The following is a 15672-nucleotide window of genomic DNA, read 5'->3' as shown; positions in this document are numbered from 1 at the left end:
AGCGTCGGCATTCGATACTTGCTGAAATTAATGTTTTATAGAGGATGGAGTGGGGAGTGAGTGATTTATTGTTCTGATTATTAAATTAATTGCCGGGATGCTGAAGCTTTTACTAGAAGCGTAAGGTGCTGCGGGCAAAATTGATGTATCCCATGCAAGTCTTTGAAGACTGTTGAAATCTTAAGCCAAATATTTGGCTCACTTAGGGTTTAAGGTAATTGACGCAGCAGATGCCAGGCCCAGCCAGAGTGCAGCGGTTTGGCGGGGTGTTCCAGGTGGTATGCTAATGTAACCAATCTGTTTCCATTTCCATTGAATCTCTAGTTTATTTTGAATGTGAGGTTGGATTATAGGATCTCCTGCCTCCTGTGTATATTTAAGCGGGAGTTTGATGAAAGCAATTCCCAGACTTCAGAAACATCCTCCGGAAACAGCAGCCAAGAAGGACCAAGTAATGTGCCAGGTGAGTGATGCCAGGATGGGATTTCTGCCGTAAAATTGGACCCGGGTCTACTGAAAGCTGAAAGTCCAGAGAGTACGTTCTAGAACAAGGATAAAATGTGAATATATTTGAAGGTGACTATATGTAAAAATGACATCCTGGGAGTTACCCATTTGGGGCAAACAAATAATTGCAAGAGCCCAGATTCCTTCTGAAGTAGATCTTATTTCTTCCATCTTTGAGTGTCTTAGTCATAAGACAGCTGAGAATTCTAATGTTATGGTTGTGTGAAATACCGGGGAAAAAAAAAAACACCCTAAAACAAAATTCTCCAAGAAAATTGACTGTCCACTAGCAACTTTTACTCTGAGTAGAAGTTTTTCCCTGCCCAGGATATAGTGGTGATGGATAAGAGAAAGATAGTAGTAGAAATAAACCCACCTAGCAAGGTCTGAGCTTCCTTGAAAAGAGGTAGTGCCTCTCACAGGGTTCATGCACTGAGGAGAAACCTGGAGCCAGTGGACAGTGTGATCCAGGTTGACCTGGCTTCAGAGCTTTGCAGTAAAAGAAGCTGGAAAACTTGAGGTTAATCCATGAGCAGAGGCAAGGCTCTTTGGGGGGGAAGTTCACAGGCAGCACATTTCCATAACTTCCTGCATCTAAAGTTCTGTTCTCTCTAACTCTTCAGGTGCTCTTGACTTCGAACACATTGAAGAACAAGCTGAGGGCATCTTCGGAGGAAGGAAAGTATATTTTCAGTTTCTGTTTTGTAGGTGGTTCTGAGATGGAGGAGGCTCCTCTCCATTAGCTCTCAAAGACTTCTCCTTGGACTCAGAAAGGTTTAGTCCTTGGGTTTAGGTTCTTTGCCCCCTCACTTTATAACTTCTAGAACTCAGGTCAGAGTAATCTTAGTTGGCTTCATATATATGTGTTTACTGCCTACAGTAGAAAGAACTGAAGGAGGTTTCTCAAAGTATACACATTACAAGACTTTTTTAAATGGTGAGGAAATAGGGTTGAAAGAAAGAGGGGGCTCAAAACAGAGTGCAGAAAGCATGCTCATGGGTGCTACTGGGCGCAGTCACCCCCAAGCTCTTTAGGAGCCAAGCAGCCACAAGAATAAAAACAGGCATGCAGTTCTTTCATTGTCTGTAACCTGAAATTACTGTGTGAACCCTTTCCAAAAAGATGAGATTGCTCACTGTTGACTGAAAACATCATTATGAGACTCAAATCCCTGTAAGGCTCAAACACCTGCAAACTTGGTATAAACACTCTGTATGTATAACTCTTGGTATATACACATTTGCTTTGGTTATGTACTGCTTTTGACAACCAAAACTTAATGGATTAAGGACTTCCCTGGTGGTCCAGTGGTTAAGAATCCTTCTGTCAGTGCAGGGAATGCAGGTTCGATACTTGGTCGGGGAAGATTCCACATATCACGGGGCATCTAAGCCCATGTGCTGCAGCTACTGAAGTCCACTCTCTGGAGCATGAGAGTCACATCTACTGAGCCCACGCTCACACATGATAACAAAGACCCAGGACAGCTAAAGAAAAATGGATTAAAACAGTCATTTTATTGTCTCTCACGACTCTGTGGTTGACTGGGGCTCAGCTAGATGGTTCTTCTGCTGATCACTGTTGGGTCCGTCATGCGACCATCATAGCTAGTGATTGGGGTTGGCATATCCATGTTGCTGTCTTTGCATTTCTGGCTCCTTGGAGGTGATACCTTTAAGGCTGGGACTTCTCTCTTTTTCTCTGCACATGGATATTTTGGGCTTCTGTATAGCTTGGTAACTGGCTCTATGTGCAAAGGCCCCAAGAGGCCAGACCAACAGTGTACAAGCACCAAGCAAGCCTCCGCTTGCATCATGTTGCTGATGTCCTATTGGTCCAAGCAGATCGCCTGGCTGAGCCCAGTGTCCATGTGGGAGGAACCTACATAAGGGTGTTTAGACCAGAGAGGGCGAACTGATGTTCACTGTCTTAGTGCTTAATGTAAAATCTGTGAAGTTTGAATCAGCAACATTATTTACTCTATGGAAGAGATTGCTGTTCTGAAACTCAGGGAGTTTTGAGTTTAGCCTGGTGCCACTTCAGTCTGCTGGGTGGTGTCTTGGCTCTCTACTGCTTTCCTGGTGTGGAAGGGCTGTGAAAGCTTCTTCACACCTTTCTAGAGTGCATAGCATGAACACAGGATTTATGTACTAAGTCCTATCTATGCCTCCCTTGCTGGTCTGCAGCCATGAAGGTCTCAGCATTTGACCTTCATTTGATTGTAAACACAATACAGGCCCAGAACCTGACTGCCAGTGCTCAGGTTCACGGTGGCCTGCCGTTAGCGTCAGGACTTGCTTATTAAATTTTTGGTTGTGTAAGTAGCACACAATCAGCGTAGCGTAGATCTTGGGAGAAGCCTTGATAATATACTGATTAACCCCAGCTAGGAAGCTAGAATAGCACTGAGTGGGGATGACTCATGGCAACACTTCTCAAAGTGGGGCCTGAGGGACCAAACTGCTTGCTGCCAGTTTGAGACGAGATAAGTGAATCTTTGGGCACTTTCATGGCCACTGGGGGGGCTTCCCAGATGGTGCAGATGGGCTTCCCTCATAGCTCAGTCGGTAAAGAATCTGCCTGCAATGCAGGAGACCTGGGTTTGATTCCTGTGTTGGGAAGATCCCCTGGAGAAGGAACTAGCAACCCACTCCAGCATTCTTGCCTGGAGAATCCCATGGACAGAGGAGCCTGGAGGGCCCCAGTCCATGGGGTCGCAAGAGTCAAATACGACTTAGCGACTAAACTACCATACCTGAATAGTCTAGTGATTTTCCCTTTTTCCAGGTGGTGCAGTGGTAAAGAATTTGCCTGCCAATGCAGGAGATGCACGAGGCAGGTTCGATCCCTGGGGAAATTAAACGCCCCCCCCCCCCCCCCCCCCAGAGAAGGGAACAGCTACCCACTCCTGTATCCTTGCCTGGAAAATTCCATGGACAGAGGAGCCTGGTAGGCTGCAGTCCATGGGGTCGCTAAGAGTCAGACGCGACTGAGTGACTTCACTTTCACTTTTCACTCTAATGCATTGGAGAAGGAAATGGCAACCCACTCCAGCGTTCTTGCCTGGAGAATCCCAGGGACAGGGGAGCCTGGTGGGCTGCTGTCTCGGGTCACACAGAGTTGGACACGACTGAAGCGACTTAGCAGTAGCAGACCTCAAAAACCTGGCCCTCCACCACAGATGGTTTCTTGGGACTAGCATCTTAAATAAAAAACAAACTAGTAACTCGGGAGAAACACAGCTGTGTGCGGCTCTGAAACCCCCAGCAGCAGAACATCTGGTGGGAGAGTGTTTGCAAAGCCAGGCCTGTCACTGTGGGAAGGTGGGGACTTTGGTTAAACACTGGGCAGCTGTGACACCGTAACTGTCCCTTCCCCTCAGAATACAGTTGAAGATGAAACAAGATGGTATTGTTAAAGGAGTTATTTAATACCCAGGTCTGCTGAGGTCGGCCATAGAGTTGGGGATCTCATGAAGTGAGGTGTGTCTGGGCCCATGGGTGCAGGTGGAGGCTGTCTGTGACTCACGTGACCTCTCCCCTCAGTGAGGAGAACACCCCACTGGACCTGGATGACCATGGCGGCAGAACTTTCCTCCGAGTCCTGCTCCACTTGACGATGCACGACTACCCACCCCTGGTGTCGGGGGCCCTGCAGCTCCTCTTTCGGCACTTCAGTCAGAGACAGGAGGTCCTCCAGGCCTTCAAACAGGTAGCTTGGGTGGCCGTGTGTGCACACATGTGTGTGTACTTGTGTTATTGGTGGTGGTGTCGTCATCTGTCTGAGAGGGTGCTGAGTGCCACTGGTCAATTGCATTCGTTCAGGTTCAGCTGCTCGTTACCAGCCAAGATGTCGATAACTACAAGCAGATAAAACAAGACCTGGACCAGTTGAGATCCATCGTGGAGAAGTCAGAGCTCTGGGTGTACAAAGGGCAGGGCCCCGACGAGGCCATGGACGGCGCATCTGGAGAAAATGAGCATAAGAAGACAGAGGTGGGTGACCACAAGTTAGGTTGCCGGAGGAGATGCGTGGGTCCTGAGAACAAGTGAACGTCCTCCTCTGGTTTTAGGTAAAAATGCAGATGCTAGGATGGGCTGGGATCTCAAGAGGTCTGCTTGTTATCCGGGTGATAGCCATTCTCCTAGGAAGTGCAGCACCAGGTGCCTCTCGCAGACTCACCTGGGCACCAGGTGCCCCTTCCAGAATGAACCTGTTCTCCAGCTATGCCTGGTCCACCATCCTTTCCCAGTCAGTGAAATAACATCCATCATGGAGAGCTGAGTGTGAGCAAGTGATTAACTCGGGCATAAACCTAGCAGGACAGCTGGCTAGTGCTAGTGCTCAGTCACTCAGTCGTGTCTGACTCTTTGCAACCTTATGGACTGCTGCCCATCAGGCTTCTCTGTCCATGGGATTCTCCAGGCAAGAATACTGGAGTGGGTTGCCATGCCATCCTCCAGGAGATCTTCCCCACCCAGGGATCAAACCCACGTTTCTTGTGTCTCCTGAATTGGTAGGAGGATTCTTTACCACTAGTGCCACCTGGGAAGCCCCATGATGGCCGGAAAACACTGCAAAATTCCTATTCCTTCCGAGATTGTGAGCTAACCCTAACAAATGGACAGGAACCCAAGAGTTGTGCACACCCCAGTCACGTTCGTTTTGGTTCCTAGGAGGGGAATAACAAGTCACAGCAGCATGAGAGCACCAGCAGCTACAACTACAGGGTGGTCAAAGAGGTATGTGCCCTCCCCTGAGCCTTTCCCGTGGTGGGAAGTTTAACAGAGAGAAAGGGACCTCTGAGGTCAAGTGCATAGGTCTTAGTGTCAGGCCTCAGTTCACATCATGTGTGTTTCCTCACCTTGTATGGGGGCCACCAGCACCTATACTTCTGAAGGTTTACAGTTGAAGGAAGAGTGAAGTGGTAAAATTATCAATGATTTATCTTGATTGCTGACACATAGTGTCACCAATGAGAACCTTAGTTCTTTAGAAATCTTTGCATAGGTTGATTCAAAGTTGAGAGGCTAGAAGCTTGGTGTGTTTTTGTTTGTTTTTTACCCCAGAACAAATTCTTCCCAAGTTTTTGGCAGTGATGCTGAGTCATAGCTTTGTTGTTGTTGTTGTTTAGTGGCTAAGTCATGTCCAGCTCTTTTGCAGTCCCATGGACTGTAGCCCACCAGGCTCCTCTGTCCATGGAATTTGCCAGGCAAGAACACTGGGGTGGATTGCCATTTCCTTCTCCAGGGGATCTTCCCGGACCAGGGACTGACTGAACCTGCGTCTCCTGCACTGACAGGCAGATTCTTTACCACTGAACCAACAGGGAAGCCCCCATACCATTTTAGGATACCTGAAAGCATCCCACTTGCTGATGGAGCCATAATCCAGTCGTTAATCTAGAAGACTTGTTCTTAGCCATATGTGGATTTGGTTCAATACAACCAGTAAGGATCCTACAAGTTAGAGAACTTTCCCTCTTACTATGTTCTTAATGGACTGTGATCCCTTTTACCTTCCTGCCCACACCACCCCCTGGCAATCTTTCTTCCAACTATGCTTCCTACTTTTCTGAGATTGATTTTTGTTTCTTACAACTTTTTTTTTCAAACTTTGAGGTATAAGTGACAAAATTATAATATACTTGACAATGTGATAATTTGATATATACATAGTGAAATCATTACCACAATCAAGTTAATTAACACATCCATCACTCACAGAAGTAACTTTTGGAGGATGGTAGGGGGAGATAAGAATGCTTAAGATCTATTCTCTTAGCAAATTCCATGTACACAGTGAGGTATCAGGAACTGTAGTGGCCAGGCTCCAGGTTAGATCCTCAGAACAGAGATGTGAGTTGACGAGAAACTTTGACCTTTCTTCCTACCAGATTTTGATCCGACTCAGCAAACTCTGTGTTCAAGAGAGCGCATCCGTGCGGAAGAGCAGGAAGCAGCAACAGCGCTTGCTCCGGAACATGGGTGCCCACGCTGTGGTGCTGGAGCTGCTGCAGATCCCCTACGAGAAGGTGGGCATCGCCCCCTCCCTGCAGCCAGACCCCACGGCTGCTGCTCCTAGGGGGCGGGTTCCTGGGTTTTCCCAAAACCTTCACACTTGGGAACGGTTGGTGAAGAAATGAAGCTGATGTGTGATGACTGTCACTGTGAAGCAATCTTAGGTAATTGACGTGAAACAAACAGAGCATGGTAGAAATACAGTGAAGCCCCCCATAACCTCCCTCCACTTTTAGAACTCTATAAAGAAGGAGGAGTCTGTTCTCTCCTTACTTCCCTGCCAGGCAGCTTGGTCTGAGTACAAAGGTCTGGTGGACAGAGCTGTCTCTGCACGTGGACTTGTACCATACACTTGTTTTCCTTTTTTTAAAGAGTTGTAAAAGCTGTTTATTGTTTTGAATCCAGTGTGTTTTAGAAGAGCTTGTGACATGGCCATCAATAACTCCCCCAGATCACATGTATGATTATGAAATCAGATTAGCGTAAGTGATCAATTATGAACCCCCCCCATCACAGGGACTGCAGTTTTCTACTTTCAGAGCAGGGGGATGAACTGGTGAGTTCAGGAGAGCCAGAGAAAGCTGTCTTCCCACATCAGAGATACTGGATCACCAAAGCTTAATAAGTATGTGCAGTACAGTTTCGTCTGCCTTATTCCTCAGCCATGCAAGCTATAAATGCATGTGAGGACATAGGACTTGTCAACTCGAAGTCCTCGCTGTGTGCTGACAGCTGGTTAGGTTCGATCTGTTGGATTCTGCTCAGTCTAAGTCATCTTTTCTGTTGATAGAAATTAAGCTACATCTCTCATTTTTCGTGTTAGCATTTGGCATTGGTAGTGATGGGATGGAGGGAAGCAGGATAGCATAGACCTGACAGGGCACTTCTAAAAGCGTTCATTCGGGGCTTCATTGGTGGCCCAGTGGTTAGGAGGACTCTTCTTTCACTCTAGGGAGCATCGGTTCAGTCTCTAGCTGGGAAATTAAGATCCTACATGCAGTGTAGTGTGGCTAAAAAATAATAATAAATAAATACAAAGAATAACAGTGTCCAGTAGAACAAAATGAAAGCATTCATTCAAGCTTCTAAAACCCAGTGTGGCGTTCTTGGCGTTTCCACTTGATGGATGAGGGGACCGAGGCTGGGGAGTTTTAGAGTTGAGACTTAGGTGCTGGGCTGTTGAATTCCCCAGTGACTCCCAGAGGCTCCCTAGTGAAGTCACCTGAAGGAGGTTCCCTGCCCACTGCTTGCCAGGTACCAGGCCCTGTGCTGAGGCTTTTACATTATTCTCTCATTTAATCCTCAGGACACCCAGAGGAGATAGGTGCCCCATTCTAGATGAGAGGACTGAAGCCAGAGAGGTTTAGAAACTTGTCTGGAAGGCCCAGCTGCACGTAGCAGAGCCTGCTCAGCTCATCTGTGGGAGCCTGGGCCTTGGACGGCTCGCCTTCCACCCCACCTGCTCCTCACTTTCACCCGCTGCCCTGCACCTTAGGAAGTTCCCTCCCGAGGCCGTCTCCTTAGTCACGGGGCCTGTGTGAATCTGATAGGTCAGGCTTTTCACCAGCCACAGATAAAAGTACAAGTTTAATCCCTTCAATAGATCAGGGGCTTCAGTAACCTGGAATTAATACAGATGGATGTGGCTGTCATCCAAACTTGGCCAATGTTTGGACTCAAACCAGCAAGTGGATTCGTCTCCGTCTGTGTGAAGAATGTCAGGAGAAAGGTTGCTGGCCTTGGCTTTGCCTCATAGTAACCTGTTTCCTTAATGAGACATTCATTCTCAGAGCAGTGTTGGAGGGATCTATAGGAACCAGATTCAGCTGGAATTGGTAACTCAAAGGCAGAACATTGTGTGTGTATACTTTGTCTGGTTTTTGGATGGATACAGCCATCCCATTGTGTAAGGACAGCAGAGGGACTCTTACTAACAGGTAAGTTCGTGTTATGTCTTTGTGAGCTCCTTGCCCTGTAAAAATCTGCTTTGAAGGGCAGAAGCTTTTAGGTAGCTTGTCTGCCAGCAGATTCCTTTAGTAGGTGAAGAAAGGGAAGAATGCACAGTGGTTCAGGGTTGCTGTGGTGTGTCTCTGTCCCAGACCCTCTGATTTCTTAGAGCTTAGAAACTTTGCCCCTCTCTCTGTAAATGAGAGACAAATCTAATACCTCCTTTGTTGTTCTGAGACTTGCTGTCAGCGTCCTCTTTAAACCTCCTGCTTTGTTCATCTGTCACCCTGGGAGTCTGGGTTCCTTCCATCAGTGTTCCTGGCAGAAGTGTTCTATTTTCTCACAAGGCTGTGGTCTAGATCAGAGTGGGCAGACTGCAGACATGGATCACCTCCAGCCTACCGCCTGTTTTTATATAGCGCTAGAGACAAGACTGGTTGCTACGTTTTGTTTTGTTTTCAATTTTAGCTTTATTTATTTTTAATTGAAGGATAACTGCTTTACAGTATTGTGTTGTTTTCTGCCAAACATCAAAATGAATCATCCATAGGTACACATATGTACGTTTTTGAATAGTTAAATTTTTAGGGGTTATATAGGTGTGTGTGTAATGTCCTCTGTTTTGTTTTTTGACCCATAAAGCCCTGAAGTATATATCTGGACCTCTAAGAAAAAAGTTTGCTGACCTTAGTCTAGACCAGTAACAGCAGCTAACATTTAATGAGTCATTATGGTCTAAGCACTTGACATGAATTTTCTCATTTAATCTTCATAACCACAATAGGAAGCGTGTCCTTTATCAGCTCCTTGTTACAGATGAGGAAACTGAAAGGTTAAGTTCCTTGCCCAAGGTCACACAGCTCAGAAGCTGTTCATCTGGCCTAAGGGCCATGCAGCCTGGTGTCAGGGCCTGCATTCCCAACTGCGGCACTCTGCCTCTGAAACGAGGGGATGTATGTGAGGTGACTGAGGAAGATGAAGTGGGCTCTGTGAATATGAGGGGTGATTTCCATTTGGGGAGGCTTCTCGTTTTGTTTTTACTCTTTTAAGTAGTGGCTTGTTTAGAACTGGGTAAAGTAGCAAGTAGTACGCTTACTCCTTGGAAGGAAAGTTATGACCAACCGAGACAGCATATTAAAAAGCAGAGACGTTACTTTGCCAACAAAGTCTATCTAGTCAAGGCTATGGTATTTCCAGTAGTCATGCATGGATGTGAGAGTTGGACTATAAAGAAAGCTGAGTGCCGAAGAATCGATGCTTTTGAACTGTGGTGTTGGAGAAGACTGTTGAGAGTGCCTTGGACTGCAAGGAGATCCAACCAGTCCATCCTAAAGGAGATCAGTCCTGGGTGTTCATTGGAAGGACTGATGCTGAAGCTCAAACTCCAATACTTTGGCCACCTGATGCGAAGATCTGACTCATTTGAAAAGACCCTGATGCTGGGAAAGATTGAGGGTGGGAGGAGAAGGGGACGACAGAGGATGAGATGGTTGGATGGCATCACCGACTCAATGGACAAGAGTTTGGGTAAACTCCAGGAGGATGGACAGGGAGGCCTGGCGTGCTGGGAGTTGGTGATGGACAGGGAGGCCTGGCGTGCTGGGAGTTGGTGATGGACAGGGAGGCCTGGCGTGCTGCAGGCCATGGGGTCACAAAGAGACAGACACGACTGAGCGACTGAACTGAAAGTAGCAAGAGGTTTCTTTGTTTTTAAATGTCTGTCTATTTGGTTGCACTGGGTCTTAAGTACAGCATGTGGGATCTTCAATCTTCATAGCAGCATGTGGGTTCTTTAGTTGCTGCATGTGGGATCTAGTTCCCTGACCAGGGTCACACCTGGGCCCCCTGCATTGGGAGCTTCGAGTTTTAGCTGTTGGACCCCCAGGGAAGTCCCAGGAGGTTCTATATAATTGTCCTGTCATGGGCCTCTTTGTCGTTCAGTTGCTCAGTCCTGTCTGACTCTTTGCGACTCCATGAACTGCAGCACACCAGGCTTCCCTGTCCATCAGCATTTCCCAGAGGTTGCTCAAACTCATGTCTGTTGAGTCAGTGATGCCATCCTATCATCTGGATCTCTGTCTCCTCTCGCCTTCAGTCTTTGCCAGCATCAGGATCTTTTCCAATGAGTCAGTTCTTCGCATCAAGTGGCCAAAGTATTGGAGCTTCAGTTTCAGTATCAGTCCTTCCAATGAGTATTCAGGGTTGATTTCCTTTAGGATTAACATAGGCATCTAACTCTTTACAAACATTGAGTGTATTTTTTTGAAGTGTAGTTGATTTACAATATTAGTTTCAGGGGTACAGCAAAAGGATTTGGTATCTTTACAGATTATATTGCATTAAAAGTTATTGCAAGATGATAGCTATACTTGCCCATGCTGTAAAGTGTATCCTGGTTGCTTACTGAGTATGTGTTTTTGATATATGACATGAGAATCTCCTAATCAGCCATGGGAAATGCCTGAGACACACATTATCCTGACTGTGTAAGTAGGAAAGCTAAGTCTTAGGTTAAATCATGTGTCAGGTGATGGGGAAAGGAGTCAAAACAGGTACATTTGCCCCAACTTAGAATCTAGAGTTCCACTTTGCTGTGTTAACTGCTGCCAGCATTTAGGGTGTCCATAGGTTAAGGCAACTTGAAAATGTGTGCCTGAGAGCTGGGAGATGTGCTTATAGCCAGTGATGAAGTTGGCCCCTGCTCTGCTGTCCATCCGTATTTTCAGAAGTAGGGGGTTTAGAAATTTCAGCAGTTGCTAGACAGTGGGATCTCAGAGAGTTCCTCTTAGCTTTCATTCTCTATGTCCTTTTTCCGTGATAAAATCATTTCATTTGATTGCCCAAGGCTAGTGGGAGAGAATTCACTTTCCTCCATGAAGCATAGACAAATTTCTGATTTCTCTGCAAGAGTCAGTGGTGCAGCACCCCCCAATGTTTTTATACAGCCAGCCCCTTGAAGCACCCCCCAGAGCCCCACATGAGTCGAGGGGATGGGGGCATCATGGAATCCTGGCCTAGAGATCGCTGCTTTCTCTATCTGACCTTCCCTTGCCAAAGGCCTAGCTGGGTCTTCAACCTGTTTTTCATCTGTCTTCTCCCTCACAGGCTGAAGACACCAAGATGCAGGAGATAATGAGGCTGGCTCATGAGTTTCTTCAGAATTTCTGTGCCGGCAACCAGCAGAATCAGGCTCTGCTCCACAAACATATAAACCTGTTTCTAAACCCAGGGGTAAGACTGGAGGCCTGTCTGGGACTCTGTGCTGGGAGGAGGACCACGGAGGGTGGAAGCAGGAAGAGAAGAGAACAGCTTGTTCTTTTGCTGTTGTGGCCGCTGGGACTTGTTATGATGCAACCTTCATTCTGATGGGGAACATTTTGATCAGCTCTCAGGAGGACGTAAATACTTTATGGGAAAAAAAGGTAGAAGGAGGGAGGAAGCGGTGGTAGATGCAAGATAAATGTATTTTCTCTTAGTAGCATTCCTCATTACATCAAACTCCAGCTGTAGCAAAGTACCAATTCTCACTGTCCAGCCACATCCTCCTGAGGTCATGCATCAAGTTTTCTATGTTTACACAAAACATAATGTGTCCATGTAAAACATAATTGTGTTACATTTTAATTACATATGTTTTTAATATGTTACATACGTGTTATGCTTTTTTTATAGGAAAATGGTGGTACACTGTACACATTGTTTTTGTATTTTGCCTTTTTCACTTACACATCTTGGGTATCTTTGTAAGTCAGAGATATATAAATTTTTCTCATTGATTTTCATGGCTAAATACTTCCCCGGTGGCTCCGCGGTAAAAGAATCTGCCTGCAGTGCAGGAGATACGGGTTTGATCCCTGTGTTGGGAAGATCCCCTAAAGGAGGAAATGGTAATCCACTCCGGTATTCTTGCCTGGAGAATCCCATGGACAGAGGAGCCTGGTGGGCTACAGCCCATGGGGTCACAAAGAGTTGGACACGACTGAAGCAACTGAGCGCTCATGGGCAGAATGGCTGTAACTTTTTTGAAACCATTTCCTTATTAATGGACAGTTCAGCAGTGTCTGATTTTTGGCTCATGAGCAGTACTGCAAAGGACAGCCTTGTACATTAACACACACTCACATGCACACACACAAACACACCTAAGTACTCATCCATACTGCTGGAGCTTTCCAGAAAAAGAACTGCTGCATTGTAGAGTCATCTTCCATCCTTTTCATGTTAATGAAAAGGCAAAAGATGAAAAGGTTAAAGCCCCTTACCTCACACCAGTCATTAAACCTAATAACTCTGAAAGTCTGGATAAAAAGTAGAAAATGAAGCTCCTGAAGGAAAACCTGAAAATATCCTCATGACCTTATGGAAGGGAACTTTTCTCACAATGAACGCAAAGAGCACTAGTCATGCAGGAAAATATCAATAAATCAGACTTTAAAAAAAATCAACGCAGAACTTCCCTGGTGGTCCAGTGGTTAAGCCTTCGCCTTCCAGTGCAGGGGGTGTGGGTTTGGTCCCTGGTCAGGAAGCTGTGATCCCATCCACGTGCCTCTTGGCCAAAAAACCAATAGATGAACAACAGACGCAAAATTGTAACAAATTCGATACAGACTTTTTAAATGGTCCAAGATAAAAAAATCTTTAAAAAAAAATCAAGAACTTCTATTTGTCAAATGACACTGTAAAGAGTAAGCGAAGACAAGCCCCAGTGAGAGAAAACACTCAGTGTTCAAGTCCAGGAGCAACTTCACTCCCAGTAGAAGCAACAAACTCCAGAAGGTCCGTGAGGAAGATCACAGCCCACTCTTTCAAATGAGCTAAAAACTTTAAAATGGGACGCTCTGCCGTAGAGATTATCCAAATGGCCAACAGCCATCACAAAGCGCTCAACATGGTTCAGCATCAGAGAAATGAAAATTGAGGAAGTTATTTACAACAAATTATGAAATTAAAAAACTGACACTACTCAGTATTGGCAACACTATGGAGTAGCTATAATGTAGAATGTAAATTGTTAATTTGTTTCAAAGCTGTTTGGGAGTATCTTCCAAAGCCAAATGTATTTGAACTCTGCAACCCAACATTATTCCTGGGTATAAAGCCAACAGAAATGCATACATTTCATTTATCAGAAGACATTTAGAAGAATGTTCAGAGGGACCCTGTTCATCACACATGTCATAAGAATTGTGTCACTCCTTACGCTTAAGACCGGTGGTGGTGGTGGGGATTTAATTGCTAAGTCACTCCCCCGAATGCCCATCAACAGATAAATGCACGTGGTATATTCATGCGACGGAATGTGTGTAGCAGTGATAGTCAACAAGCTAGTAACACATACAACACGGATGACACGATTGCAATTTGAACAAAAGGCAGGTAGAAGAGGATGCTTGAGGTTCAAGACTGGGCAAAACTAATCTGTGGTTGTGGAAGCCAAAATAATTGTTAAACTTGGAGAGAGCGGGCCATAAAGGGGTCTATTTTGTTTCTTGGTCTGGGTGCTGAGCTTCCCTCTGAAATTCATTCAGCAGAAAACTAATGATGTGTTTACTGTCCTGTGGTTTTATTACACATGATTGAAAAAGCTGAGTTAACAGGAACACCCTACAGAAGCGAGGATGGAGAAAGATGCTCTCGCGGGGCTGAATGCCCCTGCCTGTGTTGGGATAGACTCTTTCTCGCCTCGCCCTTCCTTTGATCCTGTCTCTGTGCCCTTGCTCTCGCGTCAGATCCTGGAAGCCGTCACGATGCAGCACATCTTCATGAACAACTTCCAACTGTGCAGCGAGATCAACGAGCGGGTCGTCCAGCACTTTGTTCACTGCATCGAGACTCACGGTCGAAATGTCCAGTACATCAAGTTCCTGCAGACGATTGTCAAGGCTGAAGGGAAATTCATCAAGAAGTGCCAAGACATGGTCATGGCCGAGGTGACAGCTATGTATTTCTAAATACCTTCATCCGATGTTCTCAGGGACTTACAAATTATTTAATTTTATTTGTATAACCTGGCACCGTGTCCAGGGGCCATTAAAAAAAAAATAATGTATGTGTGTGCACACACAAGTGTGTGTGATCTTGTGTGTGTGAGCTTAAACTGTAGAAACAGCCAAGAATCCAATCTACTTTTTCATAGCAATAAATCTATTTTAAGGATCGTTGGCTAGGATTCTTCTGAGAGAGTAAAACAGCCCAAGAAAATTGAACCAAAATACAGTGAATTGAGGTTAAATGTGGATAGAATCCTTTGAGCCAAAGAAGTTCTTCTTGTGAATTCTATAACTTAAAAAAATTATCCACCTAATTAACTAGCTGGGAATATTGTTGGTTGATGCTTTACGAGAAGCTGGTCAGTAGAATTGGGGCAAAGTCCCCCTTGGGTCTCTGTCAGACGTCAGTGCCCATGGATGCCGTCTGTCTCAGGAGGGTCCTCTGTCACCCTCGGGACTTCAGCTTCTGTAGGTGCTTGCTGTCATCTTTCCATCTTTAAAAAATAAATGGAATCTCAAGTAAATCCAGCTAACACCTGGAGTTGTGGTCTTATCTACATATATGACTTCAGTGAAAGATGGTATAGTGTCGTTAAAAGTGTTGGCTTGACCTGGGATACACATGTCTTCTGGTCCATGTCCCAGGCTGCGTGATTCAGGATTGAGAAACTCACAGGCTAGTTAAATGAGATAAAGATGACAGTGATAGCTACCATTTATTGGAATGGCTGCTCCAGTTGGTATTGTAAGCTATTGTGGGAACATTCTCAGAGTTCATAAAGGTTAGCTGTTATTAAGTGAATAATATTGACCGTATTTATTTTGACTTCCGTGTCAGCCCTTTTTGGATCTTCCATATTTCATGCAGTGCTGAACAATTTCAACACTTAATTCTTAAGTAGATTAATGAGAACCCCCAGTCCCCAGCAGACAAGTTTTATGAATAGGAATGCCTTGACTCTTTGAGTGCTGAAAGGAAGGTGTATCTTACTTAGAATTGGATTATTTGTGATTGTGAAGAAATAAGGCAGTGTATGAAAGAGCTGTAACAAAAATACAAAGCGTGAAAGGAGATGGGAACATTTTTAAAAAGAAAAAAAAAAATCATAGCCCAATAATTAGGGGAAATACAAGGGCAGGCTTGAAATCTACATTTTGCTTGGTACATGAATGCTGGTATGTAGACTTTCTCTTCCCCTAATAATGT

At 45.4% G+C, this 15672-nt stretch overlaps 1 protein-coding gene across 8 annotated transcripts in view; it reads left to right on the top strand.

Moving 5' to 3' along the window:
* ITPR1 (inositol 1,4,5-trisphosphate receptor type 1) overlaps nt 1-15672 on the top strand; it is a 355416-nt gene that overhangs the window by 185857 nt on the left and 153887 nt on the right. For 7 of the 8 annotated variants that reach the window (XM_086366623.1, XM_086366621.1, XM_086366622.1 and 4 more), the window contains 8 exons: nt 325-463; nt 1131-1185; nt 4054-4219; nt 4333-4503; nt 5185-5250; nt 6405-6542; nt 11581-11706; nt 14205-14405. In XM_086366623.1, the coding sequence (XP_086222749.1) occupies nt 325-463; nt 1131-1185; nt 4054-4219; nt 4333-4503; nt 5185-5250; nt 6405-6542; nt 11581-11706; nt 14205-14405 (1062 nt within the window). The remainder of the gene's footprint in view (nt 1-324; nt 464-1130; nt 1186-4053; nt 4220-4332; nt 4504-5184; nt 5251-6404; nt 6543-11580; nt 11707-14204; nt 14406-15672) is intronic. The other variant, XM_086366624.1, reaches the window with a different exon arrangement.

The sequence above is a fragment of the Bos grunniens genome, chromosome 22 (genome assembly GCF_055505025.1).
Source record: "Bos grunniens cultivar Pamir isolate PY7600 chromosome 22, Bosgru_T2T1.0, whole genome shotgun sequence".
Lineage (NCBI taxonomy): Eukaryota > Metazoa > Chordata > Mammalia > Artiodactyla > Bovidae > Bos > Bos grunniens.
Note: the sequence above shows the minus strand (reverse complement) of the source record. Positions and strands in the feature narration are given on the sequence as shown.